This window comes from Lonchura striata, chromosome 4, assembly GCF_050655825.1.
Source record: "Lonchura striata isolate lonStrDom1 chromosome 4, ASM5065582v1, whole genome shotgun sequence".
NCBI classification, from domain to species: domain Eukaryota; kingdom Metazoa; phylum Chordata; class Aves; order Passeriformes; family Estrildidae; genus Lonchura; species Lonchura striata.
Window position 1 is genome coordinate 25,517,464 of NC_140706.1, and position 27,062 is coordinate 25,544,525.

The 27,062-nt window shown below is 38.4% G+C and overlaps 1 protein-coding gene and 1 long non-coding RNA gene across 6 annotated transcripts in view; one reads left to right on the forward strand and one right to left on the reverse strand.

The window, feature by feature from the left end:
* GABRB1 (gamma-aminobutyric acid type A receptor subunit beta1) overlaps positions 1-27,062 on the forward strand; it is a 115,293-nt gene that overhangs the window by 68,249 nt on the left and 19,982 nt on the right. For all 4 annotated transcript variants that reach the window (XR_014955086.1, XR_014955085.1, XR_002464974.4 and 1 more), the window contains exon 5: positions 13,278-13,360. Coding sequence is in view for 1 of the 4 variants with exons in the window: in XM_031504751.3 (XP_031360611.2) it covers positions 13,278-13,360 (83 nt within the window). In the remaining 3 variants the exon portion in view is untranslated. The remainder of the gene's footprint in view (positions 1-13,277; positions 13,361-27,062) is intronic.
* Positions 2,015-27,062, reverse strand: part of LOC146767567 (uncharacterized) — a 28,743-nt gene continuing 3,695 nt past the window's right edge. For both annotated transcript variants that reach the window (XR_014955088.1, XR_014955087.1), the window contains exons 2-4: positions 11,413-27,056; positions 11,185-11,299; positions 2,015-8,669 (exon numbers count right to left, since the gene is read on the reverse strand). This is a non-coding gene — a long non-coding RNA (uncharacterized LOC146767567). The remainder of the gene's footprint in view (positions 8,670-11,184; positions 11,300-11,412; positions 27,057-27,062) is intronic.

The following is a 27,062-nucleotide window of genomic DNA, read 5'->3' on the forward strand; positions in this document are numbered from 1 at the left end:
CAGGGTAAATCATCAGGCAGCAACATCTGGCAGGAGCTGCAGCTCCCCCAGGCTGGGTGCAGTGCTGTCTGCACCCAGAGTGGCTGGTTTCACCTCAGCTGAGGTACTTGCCCACAGATCAGGGTAACAGCTGTCAGTCTCCACCTCAATACCCACAACATGTCCCACTGGCAGAAACACTGGCTCCAATTTTTGAAATTCCATTAGAAAAACAAACAACAGAATCCCAGATACAGCAACAACAGAAAACACCTACACAAAATAAAACCCAAATTACTAAATAAAACACAAACACACAAATGGAAAAAACACACACAGGTCCTTTCTAGAGTCAAGTCAGTAGGAATATACACTCATTACATCTAGCTTCTTTGAAAAAAATAGATAAAACCAAACCAAAACACATACAAATTACTCATACTTACTTATTGCAAAACTAAATGTTTTTCACAAATGCAAAGTGTCCAGTAGTTAATATTCACAAATGCCAAAGACAAATTTTTCCAAGCCACATGCGTGACAATAGGGTTGGTTCAACCAGACACCAGTAATCCAAGAAGAAATATATATTCCCTCTTATACTACCATCAGTCCTATACATCAGACAGAGGAGTTTATAGTCTGAGAAGATAAATTATGTACAAAGGGTAATCTGACATCTGCCATGGATCACAGCACAAGCAGAAGAAATCTGGGGAACTTTAAACACTTTGACCTTCTCAGGCCTGGGAGGTTTAACTATCTGGTGCATGCTGCTGATGTCTCTTTTAGCAGAGCCTCTCCAGCAACCTCAGAGAGCATAATCACAAGAGACTGCAAATGCAGCATTTTTCACAGTCCTTATAGATAGATGGATTTGTAAACTGTGTGAGACAGTGTGATCAAACAGCTCTATTGGAAGTATAAATCTACTTCCAGTCCTGCTCCTATTGTATTTATGTAAATCTGGTGTGGAAAACTTAATATTTTGTGGTTTAGTAGCAGATATAATGTGTTTCAAACTTGTTTTCAGGTTTGTTGACAAGCCTTTTTACAAACAAAAGATCCAATATCTTAAGGCTAGCTATTTATTAGTAAAATGAGAGCTAATATTTAGCAGATTTTTAAAGGCCTAACAGCTATACAGTTAAATTACCCATGTATCTTCAATGCTGCATTTATCAATTTTAATATCTCCTGGCCAAGGGACACAAAGAAAAATTGCACAGATTTTATTGTTAGGGATTTAATTCAAATAATGTCTAACCCATTTCCTGTTACTTTCTTCTCTCAGAAGCCATCTGTGGAACACATCTTTGGATTCAATTAAAAAAAAAATATCACTTCCTATTTTATTAACCGTGAACTATTCTGTAAGAAATATTTCCATACCTGAATATTTCTGGAGAAATTTTTCTGGAGAAAAGAATACTTTTCACAAATCTCTACTCAGATTTTCATATGGAAAGAGGGGTGAGAATAAAATATTGTCAGAGCATTTCCTAAGAAATATTCCATTGACCCCAGCTGGCATAATTTCAAATACATTTAGCTGCTGGCATACTTGTCTTGTTACAATGTCTCCAGCTGTTGAGTCATTCACTGAAAGAAGTACATGGAAAGGTGTAAAATTAGGACTTTTAAATTTTTGTCAGGATTCTAGAAAGTATAGCAATATTTCATTTTTAAAACTATTTCTTTACCTGAGACTGATAATTCTGCTCTTTATATAATTTGATAACAGAGAGTATACATTTAACCCATCTACAGAAGATTACTAAAGTGCATAAGGATTCCAAGATGTATCTCAGAGATATTAGAGTTAAGCCTAAACTGGCACAGGACCTGTATCAACCAGATTTTTACAACACCTAAGGCAACAATTTCAACTTTGCACCATCTTTCTACCTTTGATTGCAAGGAAAAGCAATTCCCACTGAAACACTTCAAGATGAGCCAAAAGACTTCAGCAAGTAAAACCTGCTTTAAGTAAAAGGTTTAAAAAGAAAAAAAAAAAAAAAAAAAGAAAGAAAAAAAAACTACTCTAAGGAGTAATTTAACTCAAATTATAGAAGGTTTTAAAATACATGCTGACATCCAAGTGTGGGCACCAAGTGTGTATTAAGACTGCTACAGATTTTTGTTACCTGGGAGCCCCCTGCTGGGACTCTGTTGAGAGAAAACAAGAAAAGAGAAACGTTTTGTTTTGAAGGTGTGTCACAGATGTTTCAGTAATATTTAATTGTGCTATATATAGTATGTTAATGCAACCTTGTTTAATGTCTCATAACCAAATCACTAAAAAGGAGAACTCTGCATAGCAGACGTATGCTTAGTATTAGTTAAATACTCAAGTACTTTAAACTAGTCCTTATTCTCAGAATTCATGAAGATGATTCAAATGGACAGTCTATCTGCTAAATATAAGAAATTCAAACTGATGGGTGATCTGTGCAGTTATCATTAAAGAACATATAAACAGTATTAGGTTTATTCCATTTGATTAACACATACACACCAAAAAAAACCTAAAAAAAAAAAAAAAAAAGCCAAAAAAACCCCAAAACTCTGAATTTTAGGACTGCAAGAGTAAAATACCAAAAAAAAATTGTTGTCTAACCAAAACAACAAATTTCAGGCTAAGTACATGTTAGAACAATTGCTGTAACCCACAGATCATCAGTATTTTCTTTCCTGAAAAACTCATCTAAAATATTTCAACCCATACTTTAGTCCCTACCTCCTGCATTCTGCAGGTACAGCCATTCAGAGCTCTGTGTAATTAAACTGCCTGGGCTATCAAAAGCAGCCTCTTCCACAAGTATTTTGTACCCATATAATTTCACACTTGTGGTTGTGAATGATACAGACATAAGGCTTAGTTTCCAGATCAGTCTTTGAGGATCTTTTGAGGTCTCCTTATAAGCTGGAAAAGTTTTCTCAATGGCAATGGAAGTTTCTATCTTTTTTGAGCATTGAGGTGATGGCTGTTTGATATATATGTATGAGCTTTCACTACTAGTGATCTTTTATTCCATTTTTAATTCCTTTTTTCTGTTTTTTCCTAATGGCAAAATGTCAGGCTTATGTTTAAGATGCCAGTGAAAATATCAAAGTATTTTCTTAAGAAAAAATCAAAGGCCTGCATGCTCACAAGATTATAAGTAAATCTGCCTGAATACTGCACAGTGCTGTTCAGGACTTTTTGCTTTCACAGGGAATAACTCAATCTTCTGCTATACTGAGTCACCTGTATGAAATTTTATCGGTACAAGCAACTTATTTGCTAAATTGAAGAGCTTTTAGCATGCTCAAAGAGAAAGTCCTGGCCATAGCAAGAGGAGTTTAATGATCAAAGGAAAGAACTTATCACAGTTCTTCTCAGTATGCCAGGTATGCATTTTGTGTAAGGGTAACAATAAGTAAAATGTATATGTAAATATTTTCCCTTCCAAAGCATCTTTAAATTACATGCAGGAAGAATATATGAAAGTAGTTGAAGATGCAATATATGAATTTTAAAATGTAACATTTCCAAACCCATTTTTAAACCCTTCTTCTATAAAGGTTTCAAACTCTATCCTTCGATACAAAAATAAGGTGTTCATTGAAGGAAAAGAAATCATTCTGTGAAACCACTGAACACTAAACCTTAGCAGTAATATGTTATTTAGCTACTAGACTTGAGAATAATAGCAAAAAATATACAGGATGGACAATGTAGGGATGAGAGTTTCAAAACCCTACAGCCTTTCATACATTTCTACATTATTAGTTTATCTTAATGAAAGAATGCCCATGTAATTTATTGCGACTTACATCATCAAAACAGTTCAGGGAAGAACTTCTGAACTATGAAATTCAACAGAAAATACGATACAGTAATCACATAGCAATACCATACTGTATTTTCCTCTTGTCCTGTGAGAAGGATTAAAAAAAAAAAAAAAGTAAAATTACCCAACTATCTCTTGGGATTCAGGAAGCCATGCAGCACAGAAAGGTTATGATGAAACAATACAAAATGAGAATTTAACACCATAACCTGGTTTTTGTCTAAAAATTTTCCTTAACTACTCAGACAACATAAGACAAAAAGTTGGTCTGTTTTATAAGCTTCAGTCTTAATTCAGCATTTTAACATTATGATAAAGAGCATCTCTGTCAACTAAGGAGATTTTTAACTTATTCTGTCCTTATAAACATTGCATAAATAAAGGCACAATAGCAATGGAAAGAATCTATTGTACTGTGCTCTTAAAGCTAAAGATAGAAGAAACAAGCACAACAAGATGCTGACTGTGAGGAATTACATGTCAGCTACTTGTAAAATCAAATGCAGATGTGTTGCTAGGAGAGAACAAAAGCCTGCGGAGTCTGAGCCTGCAGAATATTAAAGATCACAGAATCACAGAATATTCTGAGTTGGAAGGGACCCACAATGATCCTCAAAGTCCAACTCCTGGCCCTGCCCCAAAAATCACACCCTGTGCCTGAGAGCACTGTCAAAATGCTTCTTGAACTCTGTCAGGCTTGTTGCTCTGAGCTTACTCAAGACAGGAGGAAAAAAGCATCTCTTCTCTCCCGCTCCCCAAAAAAAAACCCAAGGAAACCAAAATCAAACAAAGATAAAAACCAAACATGAAACAAAACCAAAAAAAAAAAAAAAACAACCAAAAACCACCAGAAACCACCAGTTGTTTTCACCAAGCACATGCTGAAGCCTTCTCAACCAGGCTGCATATGGAAGATATTGCCTTGTTTCTGATTCTGCCAAAGAAGCGTGTCTAAGTATGCTGGTGTCTTAACTTTCTTTTATTTTGAAATAAGCAACAACAAAACAAACAACCCAAAAGGTGACCATACCAGATGACACTAACATCGCTGCTGCCATCTAGCAGACTTGTATTCTCTCCTGAGCAGGGTGTTTTGGTCAGTGGATATTATCTGCATTTCCTAGCATTTAGTCACTTATAGGAAGTTTGGATAGAGACATTGAAAAACTTACAGATTTATCACCTTTTTTTTTTTAATTCAAACCAGATTGAAAAACAGTTATCTGACTTTATTTCTCTCTTGGACCTTCCTTTATGCTAAAGACTGGCTTTCTATTTTTCATTTTATCTTGCAACATACTTGCACTGTCAAACTAAATTACTATTTGCAGTAAATTTGAGCTCCAAATCTAAGGCACTTTTTATTGAAGTATCTTGGTTGCCCTGGTATGGTTATAGGCCTCTTGGGATTTATATTGTAAAATTTTGTTTCATGGGTTTATAGCTGTGCAGTAAAATTTCTCATTGCACTGAAATTTGGCTTAGAAGCATCAAATACACAGCTTTTTTTAATACTTAAAAGATTTACACTGTAAAATTGTAGTGATTTTTTATTATTATTCTTGATATTTACAAGCATCTTCATTCTTCCACCATCCATCTTCCCTCTACTCTGAACTACTTTTGATGCACTACATTGGACAGAATAAAGGTCTTAAATTAGCTTTAAAAAGTACATTTCTGGCTTAAGGCTTTGATTTTAGAAGGTTCTAATTCAGTCAGAGCAGCATGTTTTCTCACAGACCTTTTGTCTCACTGCCTCTCTCATGCCCTCCATGTATGAGTTCTCCCTTTCCCATTGCCTCCTATTGCCCCTGCTCTGCTGGAGCTTCAGGTTCTCCCCTTAGAAAAGGCAGAATCCAGCAAGTTAGCTTGTCCACATTTTGGGTAATTTCCCCACCCCATCCCTACTTGGTGATAGTACTAAGCAACTATTTAACTGTGTAACTATGTAGCTGAAGCAAAGTTGTGGCAGTTGAATTCATTAAGTGTTAAAGCAAAAAATGATGAATTTACTGACAATTACTTGGACTGCCAAGGTAAATCTCCCAAGACAGCTGAAATGTGACGTCCCCTTCCCCAAAATATTTTCATGCCCACAACACTCTAATTGAATATTATGTAACCTTTGATACACTCCTACTTTGCACTGACTGAAGTCAATGTTTTCTGTGAAAAAAATACAGGAGTAAAAAAAAAAAGTGCTCTACAGCTCCAGCAGTAAATTTTTTTAAACTGTCAAGCAGGACACAAAATACAAAAGCACGGTGTTCCCGTAAGTGTTCAGTAGCACTTGCCTAACACATCTGATAGCATCTATTTGCATTCAGAAGTGAGGTTAAAGGTGCGTTAAAGCTGGTTAAAACCAGCTTAGTTTTACAACAAAAACCAGAGGAAGGAACAGAGAATTCTGCTTGAAGTCATCACTTGCCGCAGGCAGTTCTTAGGCAGTATTGTCCTACAGATCACAACACCATTATCGCAGGGTGCTGCATCTGAAAGCCTTCATCAGAAAACCCATATGCTCCAAGTTCTGCAAGAGATTTCTGAACCTGGTATATTTAAAGGAAGATCAGCAGTGACCTTTTCCAGTAAACAACCTTTCATCATTCAAACAAACAAACCAACAACAATAAGAAAAAAAAAAGCAAAGGAAGAAAATACAAGGAAAAATAAACACCAAATGGATAACATATTTTAAATTCACAGTCACTTCTGTCTAGCAGAAGAGCATTTGACCATTGCATAGCTTTGTAGGCACAGATGTGATAAACTAGTGCCTGGGTCATGTTAAAGAATACTAATTGAAGCAAGCTGAAGTGACCACAACAGCAAGACCAGGCACAAGCTCACTCCAATCAGGACATCCCACATCAGACCCAGTAACTGTTTGGACGTAAGAAGACACAGTCACAAACCATTCTTTCTCCCCTTGGTGAATGTTATACTGTGCTCAGAGGCTTGCCCTTGCCTGAGACTGAATATATACCTCAGGATTAGGCTCTGTTGCTGAGACAGACAGGGAACATTCTTTAGGAATAGTTTTGACTCTTCCAGGACTTGGATCTCAGAAAAAGCTCAGGCAGCTTACCTGACCATGACAATTCACAGGTGGTGAATATTCCCACTGACATGAGAATAACCTGACAAAATTCATTGTGTGGGAGCTCTGTCTTCATCAGTTCTTCATCATTACTCTCTTCTGATATGGTGCTGTTTAACTATGTTTAGGGCCCAGCATGGAGCACAATGAACTGATTGCAGAACAATAGTCAGTTCAGGCAAACTGCCTCATTTGTCTTGGCAGCTGTTGAGTTGATATAACCAGGGGGAAATAAGAATGGGATAAGGAGTGTCTCAGAGGCCCTACAGGACAACATGACAGTCCAGGCAGACAGCCCCATAGCTTTGGGGGAGAACATATGAGAATGGAAAGAGCAATAGAAGCAGTCATGTTTTCCTTAAGTTGTTATTTTTTTAGCATTCTTGTTTCAAGCCAATGCAGTTGATTGATTTGACACCCTGCAGATTAACTTTTCATGCCTGTCTTTAGCTTGAAAACAGACATTTGTATTTACACCTCAGAGAAAACCCAATATTCCTTCTCTACATTTGACAAGTCTATTCCCACTCAGGAATGTTACTAGCTACACAGGCAAAGACAACCCAGAATGATTCCTCCAGGTATCGGGACAAATCCATGACCATTACTGTGCCACAGCACTAGTCAGTGCTACAATTAGTTATTTCTTCTAGTTTTTTTCAATAGTTTGTTGTGGTTTTGTTGGGGGGTGCTGTTGCTGACCACTGCAGCTCTTTTTACCTTAAAAGCAATGTTTCAGCCCTTGAAAAACATTGCAGAATTTTCCCATGTGTCCCTTTCTGGTGCAGCTGTACTAGCTCAAGACCTTGATACCTGAGGCAACTGACTTTATTGCTGAGCTGCTCACATTTCATTCAAGGTTCTATGTGGGCAACTAAAGGGACAAAGATGAAAGAGAGGCAATTCAAGCAAACACTGACAAGTTCAGGGTATTGATAAAATACAACAGAAAGCCCATAGTCTTACCCATTTTTTCCTGCCTAATCTTTGTGCATCTTTAGTATAACAGGTCACTTTACCCAATATTATAAAGGTCTTTGAGCTGTGTATTTCTCTTTACACATCTTCCTCAAGGTCCTTTTTGTTTTATCATGATTATTCAATTCTACTATTTCTCTGAATAAGATCAAAAAGAAATGTGTATTTGTACTTTTTAAGCTAAATCATAGAAAAGCTTTCCTTATAAACTTCAGTGTTATCTCAAAGTATGCAGTCTACAGCACTGACCTAGCAGTTGATGTTGTCACCCTAGAGTCACAAATATATGTCCTACTGGGAAAATTAGCTAAAATATAATTGTTTTCCAATTAAAAAAATAGAAAAGTTTTCACATGCTTATGTACTCATATCTAAAACTAAAGATCCAATATTGCAAATTTTCTCTCAGCTCCCAATGAGATCTGTGAAAGCATTATTATTTATTCACCTTTTGGCCCTTGCCAATTTTATTAATACTCATAACTCCTTTTTTTTAATAGAATTTAATAGATTTTAATGGATTTGACCAGACAAGCAACACACAGGCTGTTGAATACATATTTCCCAAATGTGCACAAAACATTATATAAAATACCCAATACCAAACTAATAATGCTGATGCTCAATGTACACCCTACAAGCAGGCTGCTCCAGGCAGTAGAAGTTGGGCATGTTTGCAGGTGCTGAGATGACATTTCTCCCAGGGTCAAGCACTCGGGCTGTGCTTGGAAATTGATGGTGTCAGCAGGTATGATAACTGCCTCGTACATGGCCTGGACAGAGAAATAATTGCAGATTAAATGTAATTTTTTTTCTGCCTTCCTCTATTCCTTCATTAACTCTCCTTACAAGACATCCCCAATCAAACATCAAGGTTCTTCCAGTTTCAGAAAAATTACACCAGTTAAACCAGGGATACTGATCTGGGTTCTGATGTTCCATGGGGACTAAGTTCTCTGATACCAGTAAAGTTAAATTAACACTGATTTAATAATAGCAATTTTTTACCTGGAATATGAAAGTCTACTTCCAGCATGTATTAGAGCCCTAGCACCTGCAGTGGTTAAAAAAATCATGGTTCTTTATTTGATTTGAAGATTTCATTTAGCTTTTAAGGAAAAAAAATTAGTCCATCCCATTTCATATCCTCACGTACATTTATAATTTATGCTCTGTTGACTGACAGAAAAAGAACAAACATATTAAAATTTGATACCTGACCTGCAAATGAAGGAAACATTTCACAATAGAATTTGCATTGTTTAGCTCTTATATTCACATTTAATTATTATTGCTGTCTTAAATATTGTGTCTATTTCTTGTCCAAGAATTGAGGATCAGCTTTTTGACAGCATATTGAGAAAATTATCTAAGTACTGAACCATAAATCTACTTCCTGTATTCATTCTGAACTTTCTTTAAGTGCTTATTGATGATTTAACTCAAAATACTGAGTTTTAATATTTGTCCCTACAAAACCTGCTGCTCTGCAGGGAAATCTCTGACAGTATTACTTAAGGAAGTCAGTTTTGCAAATACTGGACATCAGTGGGGTTTTTTAAAATTTAATTTTGTATTTAGCAAAAAATAACTTGACTATACAGTAAGAATATGATACTCAGAGAATAAGGCATCAAAGAAAAAGCTAAGCAGTGGATCAAGTAACTTGAAACCCAAGCCACAATTTCAAAAAATTAAATCAGTTGATTTTGCTTTTATGCAAATACTATTTATCTTGCCTGTTGGCAGTTCAGACTTCATCTCAGAATGTCTGAGTACTGACATGAGTGAAATTAAGTAGCATAATGAATTATCTCCACCTAACTGCTTGTCTTCTTTGCATAATCCCATTTTTAGCATTTGTAGCCAAATTATTCTAAAGAATGTAAGGACAGTGGAATAAGAGACACTGTACAAACAAAATAAATTAGCCCCAACACCTGAACTTAAAATGTATTTTATGAATGGAAAGCCTGGAAGAAACACATCCTACTTTGAGATATAAATAGTTCTGCTTCAAGTGTAGGATTAATCCTCCATTTAAACATTTACAGAGCCTCATGATATTCTGCCATTGCCACAAACTGCTCATGCCAAGGGCCTTTCAGGTCTAATCCTCTTGAACACAGATTTATTGGAGCTTTGCCCTATCTTCAGAGTATTGCAATCTCCTTCCTGCCATTACACCCCTGTATTCTGCATTTGAATGTCTTTATTTTTAAGCTTCTGGTGCATTTGCAAACCATCAGTTCCTCTCTCCACCCAGAGAGAATGCAACCATTAACAGGTCTGGGATTTATTTACTCTGTTTATAATAAGATACTTATTTTTTTTCAGCAAGATAACAATTACTATGATTCCATCTGGGTTTAATTTATCTGCTTAAATAGGTTTTGTGGTTATCCAGAGCATAATGCCATTAACAATTTTACACAGCTGAGCTCTATCAGGAGTGAGAAACGTGCTTGAAAGGCAGATTTATGAGCTACAGGTAATGAAGGTTACTAAATCCTGAAGCACTCCTTCAATTACACGTAGCTATTTGCATAGAAACCTAAGATTTCCAATAAAGTTTAAGCACTTCCAGCTTTAGGAGGGACCATATTGTGTTAGCAGGCTGGTGGAGAAGACAATACAGTTGTCAGAATTACAATGTCAGGGGAAAAGATTATGTAGAATATTTCAATTTCAGATATAAACAATTGCATTAATTACTACTTTGCTATCAATTTGCCTTGATGATGTAAAGAATAGCTAATTGCTGTTGCTTATGGATCTTATGTAAAATATGCAAAACTGCAGAAGTCAGTAGTACAGATACCCTGCCATTAGGAATAACTGGTCATTCAAACTCTGGTTATCACAAATGAGTGGTTAGAATGACTCAAAAATAATTGTTAAATATATTAGCAAAAACTGGTTTAATATAAATTTGTACAACTTCACAAAGTGCTAAGGAAAGGTTTACTCTGTTACTTACTACAAAGATGAAGCACACAAATGAAAATCATATTAGAAACAGTTTAGAAAAGTGCAAGGGTGCAGAAGAGAATGCATGACTTATTGTAGATCCAAGATGGCAATATTCATGCTATACTTGCTATAGTGTGCTTCAATCACTTCACACACAAACATCTACAATGTCTCTGTCTAAATAAATTTACAAAGATATACCTGTTAAAAATTACCCTTAAATCCAATGAAATATTAATGTTAATACCTTATAATTTCTATTTGGGTAAGAATTGAACCTTGAGGAGGGAGTTGGGGTGTCAGTGTGGGTCCTACCGTGAATTTTCAGTGGTGGTCCAGCAAGTATCACAAAGCTCTGAGAGGTGTCCCTCTAAGAGAGAGGTGCATCCACTGCAGTCCAGAAGAGCTCAGAGGGCATCTCTTAGAACATCTGCTTAGAGTCACAGAATGCTTGGCTTTAGTCAATAGTGAGTTTCTATCCTGGCTGCAGTCCAAGCTTGGGGAGGCAGCAGAAGTCTCTGGTACAGAGGGTGCCACCCCCACCTTAGGCATGCAAGAATTTCTGGCATGGTCAAGGTACACTTCACCACTCAACTCATTGCCCAAAAGCCAGGGCCTAGTGGAAGTCCCTGAGATCACAGAGCAGCCTGAGGAGGTAGCAGGGGGAGTGTAAACTCACCACAGTGGTTTAGAAAACACTCTGGTTGATACAGGTGAAGTAAATTACCATAAAGGCTGATTTATTAATTGGGAACAAAACATTTACCTATGAAAACATTAAAAAGCATTCAGCTGTGACTAATGTTAGTATATTGTTATGTGTGATCTTAAATGTTATTAAGCAGGTGTCTTACAAATGAGTGTCTTCTCAGTGCCTCTCAGTAAGGTATAATTGTACATGGCTAATCTAAATGAGATCCTACCACAGCTGAAGACCTTTTTTATGGCAAATGCATGTTAAGACACATGCATTTCTATTTAATGTGACAAAATCAGCCTGAAAAAAGGTATAAACATACCATTTTCATGGTACTTTATACAGTATTCTAGAGTAGTTTCATGGGCTGGTTTTTATTACAGCCCTTGCTAGATGTTCCATATGACAGATGGATTTTGTAGACTTAGGAAATTTTGAGACATGTCACAGTAATAAAGCATGTGGCATTTTTTTCCATTTTAAATTCTGACAGTTCAGTGACAGTAAGGATTATCACCCCAATACAGCATGTAATGTGTTTGACTTTCAGCACATCAAAAGTAAAATCTCAAGATGTGTTCCTCTGGTATTCATTAACATGGAACTGGAACAACAGGACCAAATCCAGATCAAGAAAAGAGGTTATCTGCCTTTATCTGGTATAAATCTTTGTAGAGAGAAGGAGATTAATTTCTAAATAAAATTAGAAGCCAAGTTTGCCCATTCACAACTTCAAAAGTTTTATAAGGATTTAAGAACCCATCTATCACCAAAAAAAAAAAAAAAACAAAAAACAAACAGGCAAATGAAGGTGATAACTCACTTTTGTGAGTTTGAAAACACTGATCTAATTGGCTTTCTCAAATTTTAAAATTTGATCCCCATCTTCATCAAGTCATTTAACCTTCATCCCACACAGTCACAGACTTATCAGCAAATATTTTCTTAAAAGTTTTTGTGATTTATAGTCTAACAAGGGAGAGGAATTCCCTTTCAAAAAGTCTTAGGCCACGGAGAATACCTTTAGGGACCAAATATCAACTCACATGCCCTCTAGAAGAAGTAAGGATATGAAACATTCAGCCTGCAATTATAGTTAATCTCAATGTTCATGAAGTAAGCACTGTATGTTGTTATATTTCACTAGTGTTTGATTGCCTCGTGCCATTTTTGAGATATGATGTACAATTATTACAGTTAATGATAAACTGATTATGAAAGCATAAAGATAATGAATAAGGTATTATCAGGTATTCCACAGCATGGATGAAAATACACATACCTATCAGACAAAATTAAACAGCAGGAAGTGACAACAAAATGGAAAAAGAAAGATATCAGCAGTATGAGTTATAAATAAAACAAGTTGCTGAACAATTAGAAGATATCTCATTTAAGAACATTTAAAAAAATATGTCCAAGTAGAAATCTCTGAATGTTCTTCAAAACACTTTTATACATAAACTTTTGAGTCAAAATCCTTCTGTACAATATTCAACATATAGTTTTATGCTTTATGCTGTAATCAGTATACTGTGCTGCATAAATTAATCATGTTTTACAAGCTCTATAAAGACTGCATACCAGGAATCCAAGTGCATACCATTCTGTATTTAAACAAACAGAAAACCCATTAAAGAAAATCTTGCCATCTCAAACAGGTAAACTGTGTTTTCAAGTCTCATTGGGTTTTTTCACCTTCCTCTTACAGGATCACAACAACAGCAGCTTGCATGATGGATCTACGCAGATATCCTCTGGATGAACAAAACTGCACACTAGAAATTGAAAGTTGTAAGTTACTGGAGGGAAAGGGTTGACCAAATGACAGCTGAGAATTGAACCACATTCACAGGTTAGGCAAAACTGGAGCAAGTTGTTCAAATACTATGGGTTCAGTGAACTTGCACACTGAACATACTAAATGTATTTCTGTAATACACAAGCCAAAATGTGTTTCATTCACAATACTGGTTGATCCAAGCCTGTAAGATGTCTTTCAAAATCTCTTGTCAAGGAAGGGAGGAGGGTATATTTTGAAGATTAACTCAGGGGACTGCAATCAAGCAGTGTCAGTGCCTAAGCACTGCTGAACCTGGATTAATTACTTCACCTTAGCACATTCATCTCTAAAATCAGGACTGGTATCTGTCCCATGTGGTGGTGGCAGGACTGATCAATTGCTGTTACCAAATTTTTTGGAGGTTATAAAAGGAAATAACTTGATCCTTCAGCATCAAGATTAATGAGAGCTTTATCATTGTCTTCCATGAACATAGGAGTACAACATGCATTAACAAATTTTTGTTATCATCTCTTTATTTTATGATGGTGGCTTTTAGAGAAGTGCCTGTGAAGGTTTTGGAAAAGAATCTTTATTTTGCTGGCCATGTAGCTTCCCTTTCCAGTGTTTCCTGTCATGCTACTAATCTCCCCAGTCACTTTCTGCTAGTTCAAAACTCAGAGTGTCACGATCCACCAATTCACAGGACCTAAGAAGTTGCTTGTTAAGATGTATGGCTGTCTTCCCATCCTTGGGCTTTGTATTTTCCTGCCTATTTTGGTACAAAACAGTTTTCTTGCTTGCTGCTGCTTGGCTCATCTTCTGGCTTAAACTTATTAAGGCATGTAATGGAAGCTTTAGAGAATGAGTCAAATCTTGATTTTCAAAATATACTGCATAACACTTCTCCTCAGTCACTTTTCCACCTGACTAGCAGAGGAAACATACCACAGCAACCAAAATGGGTGACGATAGTGAAGTTCCTTCATATTGAATGCATACCTAGTTTATTTGTTGGGAGGTAGTTGATTTGAAGTCCCCAGCTCAGTCATGACTGAAGATGATGAAAGTAGGTAAGCATTTATCAGCTAGCATATATCAGCCCAAATAATGAAATCAGACTAACACTTTACTGATTTATACCTCTCTTTTCACAAGCTTTCACATAAATGAAGCTTTGTAGGGATAAATGTTTGGTGAGAATGGATTTAGTACTACCTTTGAGACCTCATCAAGAATCAAAATTAGCATCAGATGGAATAAGCAATTAAAATGCTAACAGAACCAGGGATGACAGAATACCATATCATGCATGTGGCCAGTCACACATGCCCAAAAGAAAATTTCTTTTCAGACCATTTGAACACTTGTATAAATAATTCATGTCTCCAGAGATACATATGTTGATAGGACTTGTTGAGCTGATCACAATTTGCAACAGGTGAAAATGGGAGAGTCAATTTCTTCTCATGAGTATTTAGGTCAGTTCTACTAACAAGTGAATGATTTTCCAGAAGCACAGATGTGCTTACCTTCTACTGGAAGCCCACAAGTAGTAGATATATCAGGGGCGTTGGTGTCTTTGACAATTGTCCACCTAAAACATACCTTCTAATGCACCACAATTCTTCTCTGCATGTCTAAAATTCTTGAAAATTATTGATCATATGCCCTAGGGTGCCCTAAAGCAGGACATCACATTTGGAAGAATAGAGTTTTGAAGGCCAAGCTGCCTGCTTCTTTCTTAGGCATTTGAGTACAAATAAGGCAATTGTCCAGATCTGCACTCAGTAGTACCCGCTTATTCCCTTGAGAGTAATGAGGGGACAGAATAGGTGAATAAAGATGTGATAGCCATGACCAAGGCTTCTCTGCTCATGCCATGTGTCTTAGACATGTGCCATTTGCTTCCATGACAGAACCAGTTTATAAGACTCCCACCCTCAAGTTCTCCTTCCAGCTCCTGCATCACCCTTCAGCTATTGAGTTTCTGTTTCTATCATGACACTATAGAAATGTTCACAGAGCTAGGTTGAAAATGAAACTGTTAATTTTTATTTTGTTGATGTAAAAAAAAAAATATGTTTGATAGAAAGGCTTATCCACTGCAATTTTGGGACAGATGGGGATTCAATTAAACCCCAGGACAGAACTATTCCTTAAGTAAAGTGCCCAGGGAAGGAGGTGCTCTGGTCACTAAGCAAGTCTCTAAATCACTAAGCAAGTCTACAATAGCAAGCAGCATTTCTCACCACTAGACAGATACTGTGCACTGTCTAACCATTTTCAAAGCACTGGAAAGTGGGCTTGTTCAGTTTTATACTGTGCACAGTTTTGTGGCTTAATTCATGTGGCACCAGCTTCCAGAGCAGTACTTTCTCTGTGAGAGCTACAGGATTTCCTTCATTCACAAAGGCTGGCAGGCAAGTGGCTTCTCAGAGAGTCCCAGGGTGCTTCCCCATTTCTAAAACAAGCAATCTGGAGACATATTTTCCCCTCCAAAATCTGAATGCTCCCCAATGCATCCACAACAGCTGTGCAGCTGTGCAGCACTGCCACAGAGCACCAATACTGAAGCACACACAGCCTGACTCTCTTTTGGGTTTCCATGAGTTTTTAAAGGTGACTTACTCCTGCCACAGGAGGATTACATTCCAGAGGAACCTGGAAGTCCCACAGATTAATTTATCAAAGAATAGATGAACACTGCACTACTTGTGAGAAGAAAGGCACTGAGTCATTTCACCTTGTAGGGATGCTGTGGTAATTACCCAGACAGTCCCTGAAAACCTAAATTGATAAGAATTGTTCCTTAATAATACTTAACAGTGAGTAATTTCAGGCATTGCAAATAGCAGCAAAACAGCTGTGTGACACAGGAATGGAAAAGAGCACAAGGAACCAAACGCTGTACTATTATCAAACCTCTCCAGCAGTGCAGCAAAGGCATGGATAATGCATGCCTATATTGAGCCAGCAGATTATTTTCATTAAAAAATTGCATTTCCAGCTTTCCTAAAGCTATGTATGCATGGCTGATAATGCGAGAAATGTATACATTTAGGAGGGGAGCATTTTGGCTGCACATGTTCCTTCATACACTTTTTCCACAGTTTTACCCAACCAGTTCACCTTATTCCACATTCTGCACTGGAAGATGGGGAGACCATATCAGACATTTTACACCTGTTCCAGTGTCTAATACCGTGATGGCCACTGCAAACTTCTGTGTACAGAGGCAAGGCATTTTATAACTGAAACTGCTTCATCAGTGGAGCTGGGATCTGTAACAATCCATTTCTCACAGATTAGCATATACTGGGAAAGAGGAGACTTAATACTTGGCTGGAGGTTACACAGACACTTGGCACTCTCACATGATCTCTGATGGATGTCAGCTTGGCAATTTAAGATGTTAAATCCCCCAGCTGTTAGTTCTGCTGTATCAGGTAGCCTTTGGCAAGAGCTTCAACTGCTATGGCAGCTCAGAACCCAGTGCCTTGGCACAAGTCCACTGTTCCTGGCAGCAGCCACGACAGGCTCTGGTCTGGCATCAGTGCCGACACACAGCTGATAAAGGAGCAAGCAGAAGGAAGAGGCAAACAACCAGGGTCAGTATCATCAAAATGCTACAATAATATCCCAGAGATGGTCTGTCAAAGACTTCTGACTGCGTACAGCTGCCTCACTCTAGCATCCTTCTTTACAAGTACAAGTGCTAAACTCACTGCACTACCTAGAGGGTAAGACAGAATACTGTTATTGTTTTAATACTCTTTGTCCCTCTGAGGTTGTCAGTATCACAGTAACAGCAGTATCTTGTGGAGTAAGCTTGCACCTGGCTTTCACTCATCAGAAAAAAATGTGTGTTGACAGCATCACTCTTACAATAAATTAAATCCCCATTTGGTGTTTTACAGCATCTCACAAACTTCAGCAAAATGTGTTTCACTGTCATGGGAGAGGGAGAGCCCAGCTGTGCTCTAATTTGGCAAAGTTATTTACTTATTGGCAAGCTACTATGTGTTTTACAACAGGTCTGAGCTGACTATCAAAATTGTCCCTTTGGACTCAAAAATCTGTGTCTCTATGACAACAGTTAATGCTGCAGCATGATTCAGGGATCAACACTGCAACACTGAACCATACATTAACCTTGTCAGCAGCAACCTTAGAAACCACTTGAATGGGTGAACTGAATGAGTCCAGAGAAACCTGAACAGAGATACTTGGGGAAAAGAGGAAGATCTATTCAGTTGGTTACAGTATAAGAAATGTCAATTCTGTTTTAATAGCATTGTTTTTATGGCTGTCCCTGCTTCATATAGAAATAGATCTAACCCTAAATACATGTAATGCTTCTATGCAAGCACAACTGTCTTAGAGTGATATTAAAGTAAATCAGTAAAATGCTCCACTTGAACCTCTACACAGCTTGTTGCCAGAAAAAAAAACAAAAACAATTGAGTTCATACCTAAATATTCATTATCACCTTTGTTGGCACAGAGCCATCTGAGGGAATGAGATTTGAACAGATTTATCACAGCTCTCTGCTTGAGACAAGATTGCATTGATCCAGGGTATGACTGCATTTGAACTACGAAGGATGTAAGAATCTGCACCTCAAACAAATAGGGATTTTTTTTTTTAGAGATGAAGAACCTGTCAAAAATCCAAGCTTTCCCATACAGCTTTTCCTTTGCCTGTCTGCAGGCACCAGATATCTAGTAATTTATTTATGCCTAGCAATAAAAATTCACTAATGAATATTGCTATTCTCATACCTGAGACAACAAGAGCTTTGAGCTGGATCCACTTATATATTGTCCCTAAAGTATTCAAAACTACTAAAAGGGCATCTGGTCTTACCCTGCTTCTCACCAACCATATCAAATTGGTTCCACAGAAAGCATAATTTCTCCTTTCTCAAAGTAGCTTCCTGCTCAGAGTATTCTAAAAGCCAGTTGCAAGGCCCCTTCCCAATTAAAAAAAAAGTCTGGAAGGATGATGAACCCAGTGCCTTTCTTAAGAGCTTCTATTTCTGATATTCCTAAAGAGGGCAGTCCCCCAATACCAGTTGCTTAGGTTTTGCACATCTGTAAATGAAGAGCTTCTCTCACTCACTCTCCTGCCAGACTGCCCCTACTCTCCCATGAAACCTGTCAGCCATAAACCTGTTCTCTGGAATGTGTTGCTTCCCATGGATCCTGTGAACCCTGGGTAAAAAGAAAACCTGATTTTCTCCACTTTGACTTGTCTCTGGTTTTTACAGCATAACACAGGGAATAAAAACTCTCTTCTGCTTCTGGCCAATTCCTTTAAGTGTTCTAAAATACATACTCAGCTTTAAATTTCTTCCAAACCTGATGGACTGAGAGAGAGGTTCCAAAACACAGATCATTCAAACAGTGCATCTTTCTGAGAAGTGATGCAATGCAAACTCTCTGAAGAAAAATTTAGAAGGTTTCCTGCCTGCCCATCTTCATTTAATGTGCCAGCCATAAGTGATAGGATGTTCTTAGCATGTCATCCTGTTGACAGCTTTCCCAACTCACCAGTGTGCACATGGGTCTCCATCCATGCCTGCTGTACTCCCAGTGCTGCCTGCACTATGACATGCAAATCGCCTTATACCACAAAGACTCTGCCCCTGGATCAAATGCCATATTCAAGCTCCCACAAAGCCTAACAAAAGCATAGGCAACAGCAGGACACAGAAAAGCACATCTTATCACAGCATACTCATAAAACAAGCCAGACAGTACCATACAAAACACCCCAGCAAGAGTAGGAATGGAGATCAGCACAAAAGGCTGCCAAATATACTGCCCATATACTGCCCACTGGGATAGCAAAGTGACTACTCTCTGGGCAACACATTTTGCAATTTGAAACTCACTTTATGATTTATTAAGGCATTTAGATAATAGAGCCTCGTTTAACCCATATACCCTATGCAGAATATACATACTGAGCTTGTACCATTGCAAACACAATCTCAGAAGGATCGCCCATGGAGACTCTGCATGCACACAGCAATCTGTGGAACCACATTAACTTCTGACATGCCATCCTTCTGAGCTGCAGAGAACATGCTGGCAGCAAAACATGAGAGGTTTTAACGTTACAGCATGAGCATCCACAGCAGTCAATTTAAACATCACAGGAACAGAAAGACTAGCACAGAACTGTGAAGCTAAGCAAGTTGTTTTTTAGATACTTTGAGAGGCAGATTCACAAATAGCTTGTTGAAACTGAAACTGAGAAATTAGCCAAGTAGGACTGCATGCTTCCTTTTTTTTCACATCAAAAGTTAAAATGTATTTTTGGCTCAGTTTATGTCATTCCTTAACACTCATCTTTTAAGTCAGCCACTGAGCTAAAATAATTCATTCTTCACAGCACACTAGTGTTAAGCCACAGTGACTGCTCTGTTTCCACACTTTGGAAATATTTCTTTCCCCAGAGGACTATAAATCAGTTATGTTACTTTCAGAATGTATTTTTACACTGCACACAAATTTACAAGTTATTCAGATGCAGATAGTTTAGTCTATATGACTTTCACGTTTTATTTTCAAAATGACTGATAGCTTGTCTTTATAGGCATGGATAGATTTTAATAGCAAATATTTGACATTCAACAATTCCAGAACATGAACATATGAAATTAGCAAAGCTTGGTATGTCTTAAGCACTTCTCTATTACACACAGAGGAATGCAGAGTTATTTTCACCAACTGTTCTTGTTTAGTGTCATTTCAGTAATCTCAGAGGTACCAATATGTGGCCCAGAGTGTCCCCTGGTGACCACAGAGGACAGGAAAACTGGAGCTGAATCACTTCCCAGCAAAGCCTCATCAAGTCTCAGTCTTCAGCCTCTGAGACCTGTCAGGCCAAGGGAACAGCAAAAGGAAAAGTTTAGCTTGCTTAAAAAAAAAATAAAGCATTTATTTGGACGAGGGTCTGACTTCTCCAGAAGCAGCTGTGCTCTTAGATGAGTCTGTATTTCTGCAGTCAAAGCTGAAGGAAAAATAATGTCTGCACCTGGTACTATAACAATCTTGGAAGAGCTGGTGTACTGTGCTTTGAGACAATACAGTTGTTCTAGAATGTCACAGCCATAAGTATCGCTTATATATTTCAAGGCAATGTGTCTTCAGCCAAGGGGTGAATTGCTGTATAAAAAAAAAAGCCAAAACAAACTGGACGATTATGGTACTCATGGATTTGCTTCAGTTTGTGAAAATGAAGCTTTTCCCCCAATGCATCTGTATTTACAGATATTATAAATCTTGAGAAATTATCTACTCAGTGCCTATCCTTTCTCTGTCTTGACCTTTATGTATGGCTTCTTGACACTGCAGTAATACAAATAACAAAACACAATGCCTCAAATCTCAGCATGAGAAGATGACTTACCTAACCTGGGACCACATTAATATGAAGCAGTTTTATTAAGTGAACAGTATACTCACATGCAAGTCCTCCAGCCCTCAGGGAACGTCTCTGCAGAACAGAGAACAGAATTGAGCCCTTCAGATAAAACTCTTAATGCTTTCTCCAATAGCTTTCTGCTACCACTTCTAACAGCTTTATTTATTAATTCACCTTTCTCATAATCTATAGCAACAAGCATTAAGTGCTAGAGTAGACTGCAACTATGCAAAGAGGCATAGGTTGTTATCGAGAAACCACAGTGTGTGTGGAAAACTCCAAGAAGAAAATGAGCATTTCAGTTTTGTTTGAAGACATCATTCATACTGATACAATTTTTCATTTAATTTATATTTTCTGGTGATTGGCACCCCTTAATTCATTAGGCTTTCATGAAAATAGCAGCATCAATTTTCCCAGACTTCTAGCTCAGATCTCCCTAGCCATGAAGGAAACACCTGTGCAGAGAGGTGCACATTCGTCTCTCTCAGTCTTTCAAATATCTGTTACCATTGTAGTGCAAGCCTGGTTTTTAAAAGGGACCATCAGCATGTAGATGGAAACTGAATTAGACAATGACTCATTTCACATGAGGAATTGCAGCCCAGGATCAGGACTACATAGCCATAGTGCTGATGTCCAGGGAAATGCAAAGGCTGCATGGTAACTAATTACAGATCTGAGCTGTGATCTAATTGAAGCAGGACTTAAAGGTTACCAGATTGCTACCCAGTACTGCTATCTCTTCCTGTAAATTCCTGGTGAGGTGCGATTTTGGCTAATACTCTCAGTGACTTAGCTCAGAATATGTGGCCAATCTTCTGAGTAATCTATTTCCGTTCTTACTCATTTATATTCTGTAAGTGCCTATAGGCACAATTACAGGCTGGTTAAGGAATGGATGGGGAGCAGTCCTTAGGAGAAGGACTTGGGGGCTTTGGTTGATGGGAAGCTCACCATGAGCTGGCACTGTGCACTCCCAGGCCAGGAAGCTCACCACTTCCTGGGCTGAACCAAAAGCTGCATGTCCAGCAGGTCCAGGGATGCAGTTGTGTGCCTCTAGTCTGCTCTGCTGAGACCCCACCTGTAGTGTTGTGCTGGCAGCTAAATGCCAAACAGCCACTCACTGACTCCCCTCTTCCCCCAGCGGGGAGGAGAATCAGAAAAGAAGGGGCAGACCACCATGAAAATTTCATTTTCACTATTTATATAAAATATCCAAGTACAGTGGACTTGTACTTGGTTCCATGTCAGAAAATACTTTTTTTTTCCTTAGAGATGGGGCAACTGAGAGGTGTTTTAAAAACTTATTTCATTTTTACTCTCATGAGAAGGATGAGACAACAAACTCTTTCTACAAATCCATTTCCCACATTTCCACATTTACCTCTCTGAAAAGCTTTATGCACCTGTATTAAATAATTAAATTTTAAAAGGGTTTTCACTGTCTCAGGTGAGAGCACAATATTGCACAGAAATATGTGTACTTGTATAAGACATGCTGGCATAGGTAAGAAACATAAAATGTCCTGATTCATCTCCAGTCTAAGTCCTGTGGAAAGCAGAGACCCTACTGCCTTAAAAAAGTGCAGGGTTTGGCCTGACACACTAGAGCACCAACCAGATGGACCTGGATTTCAAATGCCTTTTTCACCAAGTACAACAGCTGTATCTAAAGTTGGGTGAGTCTGCCTAGGAACAAAATGAGAGCACTTAGAAGTAGATCTTAATTAATCAAATTAAATAAGTGCTCAAGGGCAAGATGTGTTTACAATATGAGCAGACAAAACTGTGTACCATGCAATATTGACTGAACTAAATTAATTGAATGCTAAGCAGCTGAACCTCTGTTGCTAATGTTTACATAATGTGCTTATAAATAGTGTTGTTCCCTTTTTAACTTCATAAAGCAACTCAAGTCAGAAAAAAACTTCTAGGATTATGGCTCAAAACTGTGAGAGTCATCTATTGTACAGCAACTCAAATGAGAAAACAAAAAGGAAGAAACTGGTGGGGCTGAAAAAAATTAGCATAGGACTTACAAATTCTACATAAAATGTGCTCCTGACAGCACTGCAAGTTACCTTCATCAGGTTCATGTGAAGGTGTGGAAGTCCTTTGAGTTAACAAACAAGGTGAAGGATTGCACAAGGCTTTCAGGAGAGGGCATATCTCTCTCAACATGTCTGTCATCCCAAGTCTAGCATTCCCAGCCTGTGCTGCCAGGACTAGAGTAAAGGAATGTGTGGTCTGAACTTTGCTGCCCCTGAAAATGGATATTTAATTCCTCCTCATCCAACCAGAGGGGAACAAAGGTTAGAAGAAAAAAAGAAAGAGGAGGAATAAAAGCAAGCAAACCTCTCCAGAAGAGGTCAGGAGCTCTGGCTCACCTTTCTGCCAGTTGAGATACATCTGGTAACCAGTACTATGTCCATTCAAAAGAAGAATAAGAAAGGGAGAAGCAGAAAGATAAAACAGATTCAGGAAAGAGGCATCTCAGAATGAAAGGAAGAGAAGAGGGCTGGGATTTCTGACGCATGCTACTGGAAAGAAACAAATCCTCTCTTTTCAGCTCCAAGCTCTCAAGGATGGTCTGGTACCACCAGCAAGTGAAATGGCATGCAAGGCAAGGAGACTGTTTGGGCTAATCTCATGCATAGCTGCTGCACTAATGACTGCTGACTTTTCTTTAGACAAGAACATGACAGTGTGACTTGAGAACTTTGGTGGTTTCAACCCAAGAGAAGAGGATCCAGGCAAACGAGTGAGAAATGTGCAAGTGATTAAACAAAATGTTCCTCAGCATATGTAACTACCAAACTAACTAAAGTACCTTCTTAAAACTTCATGCTTCAGAGCCATTCAAACTAACTTATAAGATGAGACACTTGCTAAAAGTCTGTAGAAACTGATGTATGATGTGTGTATCAGGGCTGACCTGTTGACAGCAGCTGTGCACCTTGTAAATATTACATCTACAATTATGCAAATGTCTGGGCTGCACAAGAGGACACCAGCCATGAACACATACTGCTTGCCTGCTTTCTGAAAAAAAATTTTAATAATGAATATATAATTGGTGGGAATTTTTTAGACAGTAGGTCATCAAAATTGTTCAAGTCCAAATTTGAATCACTGGCACTGCTCACTAAACATTTGCATATAAGGAACTTTCAATGACAGCCTCTAAGCTACTATGGGCAGGCTGCTTATTACTGCACAAAATGTGTGGGCATGAACAAGAGTTTTTAATCACAGTTTGATTTACAGGAATAACACAGAGATGTATAGAGTCAGAGGCTCTTAACATCAGGCTAAAAGTCATCGCTCCGGTGATGAAAGGAAAGCGTTGTAAAGGTGAAAGAAATGAGATGGGTAAATTAGGCTGCATTGGAACATGTCAGACCCCTAACTGTTGTACTATCTTAGATCAAATGTCCATCTTTCCCATCATCTTGTCTCTGAGAGTGGCCAGCAGAACATATCAGTGAAGGTGGAACAGAGCCTAGGATACATGTGCTGATATTTCCTCAGCAAACACCTCCAGTAAGTGCTCTGCATTTCGCTGCATCCTGTCGGAAATAGTATCATACTTAACAACCTGGATAGATTTTTATTCTCTGATTCTATGGCAGCTTTTGAACAAGCAGAAATTAAGGACACTCATGTCAATGACTGATTTCTGCAGTTTATCTATATGCTGAATTTCCCTTTATTCCTTTCAAACTAGCCACTAGAGATGATTTGTTGCTTTCTTGGTCTAAAAGTCCGTTGGTCTGTAAATAATCATGTGCTCTTCAAACTCACCATGCTAACTTAGGATCTTGCAGACTTTTTTTATCTGCCACCTTGCCTCCAGGCTAAAGAATCATGACTTAGACAGGTCCTTTCTTCACTGGACTCAAATGTGTCCTTCATTCTAGTCAATTTAGGAATGCTATTTTGGGCAAAGAAAGGAAACTCCATGAAATAGCACAATGTGAATGGCATGTATATGGAAATGCAAACAAAGATTTAAGCATTTGCTTCCCTTTCCTAATAATTCCTTAGTTTGGTTATTTTTCATAGCTGAGAATTGAGAACGAGAATTGAGAATGAGAATTACATTCTTACTAGTGAACAGGACACAAAAATACCAGCATGCCTTACAGGAGGTACTCTGGCACATGAAAGCCATACTAGCTAAAACATACTGATGTGTGTTTCTGATTGTTCATTGCATTATATTTATTTTAGCCTTTAAGTTTCTTTGCCATCACTGGTATAATCCAATAGAAGGAGCCAAATTAACTGGAAGGCATTTTCAATACAAGTTTGACTACTTATCCAGAATCCTTCATTTCCCTCTGTTGAGACATGGTGATACAGACAAGCCCTGCTGTGCTAGCCATTAAACAGATATTAAGCAAAACCAAATAATGTCTCTCTCACAGGTCTTTCAGGTTTGTGTCAAGTCTTACTGGCAAAAAATGTAACAAGACTGAACCAACATTAAAGGTACCTGCAAATTAAGGCAAGGTTATAATTAATTCTTTGAACTAGATTAGGATCTTGCAAGAGTGACTTTATGCTGTAAAAATTTTTATTTTCCTTTTCTAATAGATAGGAAGTTATGTCTCCAACTGGGATGGAACAGATTGCTGCATACTTAAAATTTATTTTTATTTGAGAAATCTTCTTAAATAACTGACAGTGCTTAGTATTCCAGCAGTCTAACCAAGTTTTCATTTGAACCAGCGTTGCTAAGGCTAACTCATGTCCCCAGGGAAAACAAAAAATATTTCTCAGTGGAAAAAAAATACCTTATACATGCAAATACACACTCAAACACAAGTGGCAGGAAACCTTTTCTATCACCTAATGTTAACTAGTTACACTGATTTCCAAAACACATCTTCAGATGTGTGGTGCCCCATCCATGTCAGATTTAAGATTAAATAGTACAATATACTTACCACTGTATGGACTGCCTTGGTGGCCTGTGGAAGAAATCCATTATCTTCCTGTTTGAATACAATCATAGCAATGATAACAAAAAAACTCAACAACATTTAGCAACAAAGACTAAGTTGTTACGAAAGACACAACCCCACAACCCAAGAGGAATGGAAGAGGGTTGGGGTACAGCCTCAACCTCAGCCTAAGGACCCTGTCCTTACCCAGGGCCAGCTAATTTGTGCACATGGAATTGCTGTAGCCTTTTGCAAAGCCCTATTTAGATCCGAAGGAAGAGACCTGGCTGCTGGGTGTTTCAGAGCTACCTGCCCCGGAGAATCAGAAGGGAAAAGGGATTCTGTTTGGAGATCTCCATTGAATTGCTAATAATAGTGTAACCATTACTTGTGTTGTGAATGTAGCACACATCCTCAGTTATCCCAGAGATATTTGAGAAGTGCTGCAGTGTAAAATAAAACAGCCTGGTGACAACCCATACACTGTTAAACTTGGCTATATTACAATGTCAGCAACATTTCTAAAGTATTTCTTTCTGTGAACAGGGGGATTTATACATAATCTATTTCTTGACATGTGTGTATATAGTTACTTTTTAGATCTGTGGTACTTCTGACCAAGCATTCTCACTTAAGCTCTCAGATGCTAAGAGTAAAAAAAAAAAAAATATTTGGTGATTAAGTGCTGTATTTTAATTTCTAGACAGTATTTTCTAGGGAGCAGAAGTTTTATATCGCTAGCTGGGCAATTAAATGTGTTTTTTAGTGGTTTTGAAGATGGAAAAGAATCTACCAAGCAAAACAAAACAAAAAAAGGCTTAAGTAGAACAGATTTTTTTCCAGGGGTCATTATTAATTATGCAACAAATAAATAAATAAAATTTTAGGGGTCACTTATTATTTACGTCAACAAAACCACACGGAGAACTCCTGGGAAAACTGTTTGATTAAACGAGCTAGGCTGCTAGGGATGCCAGCACAGCAGTGAGGCCGTGCTCGCTGCAGAAGCTGGGAGCAAACGCGTTCGGCTCCCCGCGCATCCCCCGCGCGATCCCCGCGCATCCCCCGCGCGATCCCCGCGCATCTCCCGCGAGATCCCCGCGCGGTCCCGCCGCCCCCGGCCCTATGGCGGAGCGCGGGCGCCCCCGCGCGGCCCCGGGGCGCGCTGCCGGAGCGCCCGCCGGGACCCGCGGCGCTCTCCCGTTCTGCCGTGCCAGCTCTGGTCAGCATCGCTGAAACGCTGCAGGCCCGCGGCATCTCTGACTCTTGTGAAACCCGTGCTCGGACATCGCGGTCCCGCTGCGAGTGCTGCCCTCCCTGTCA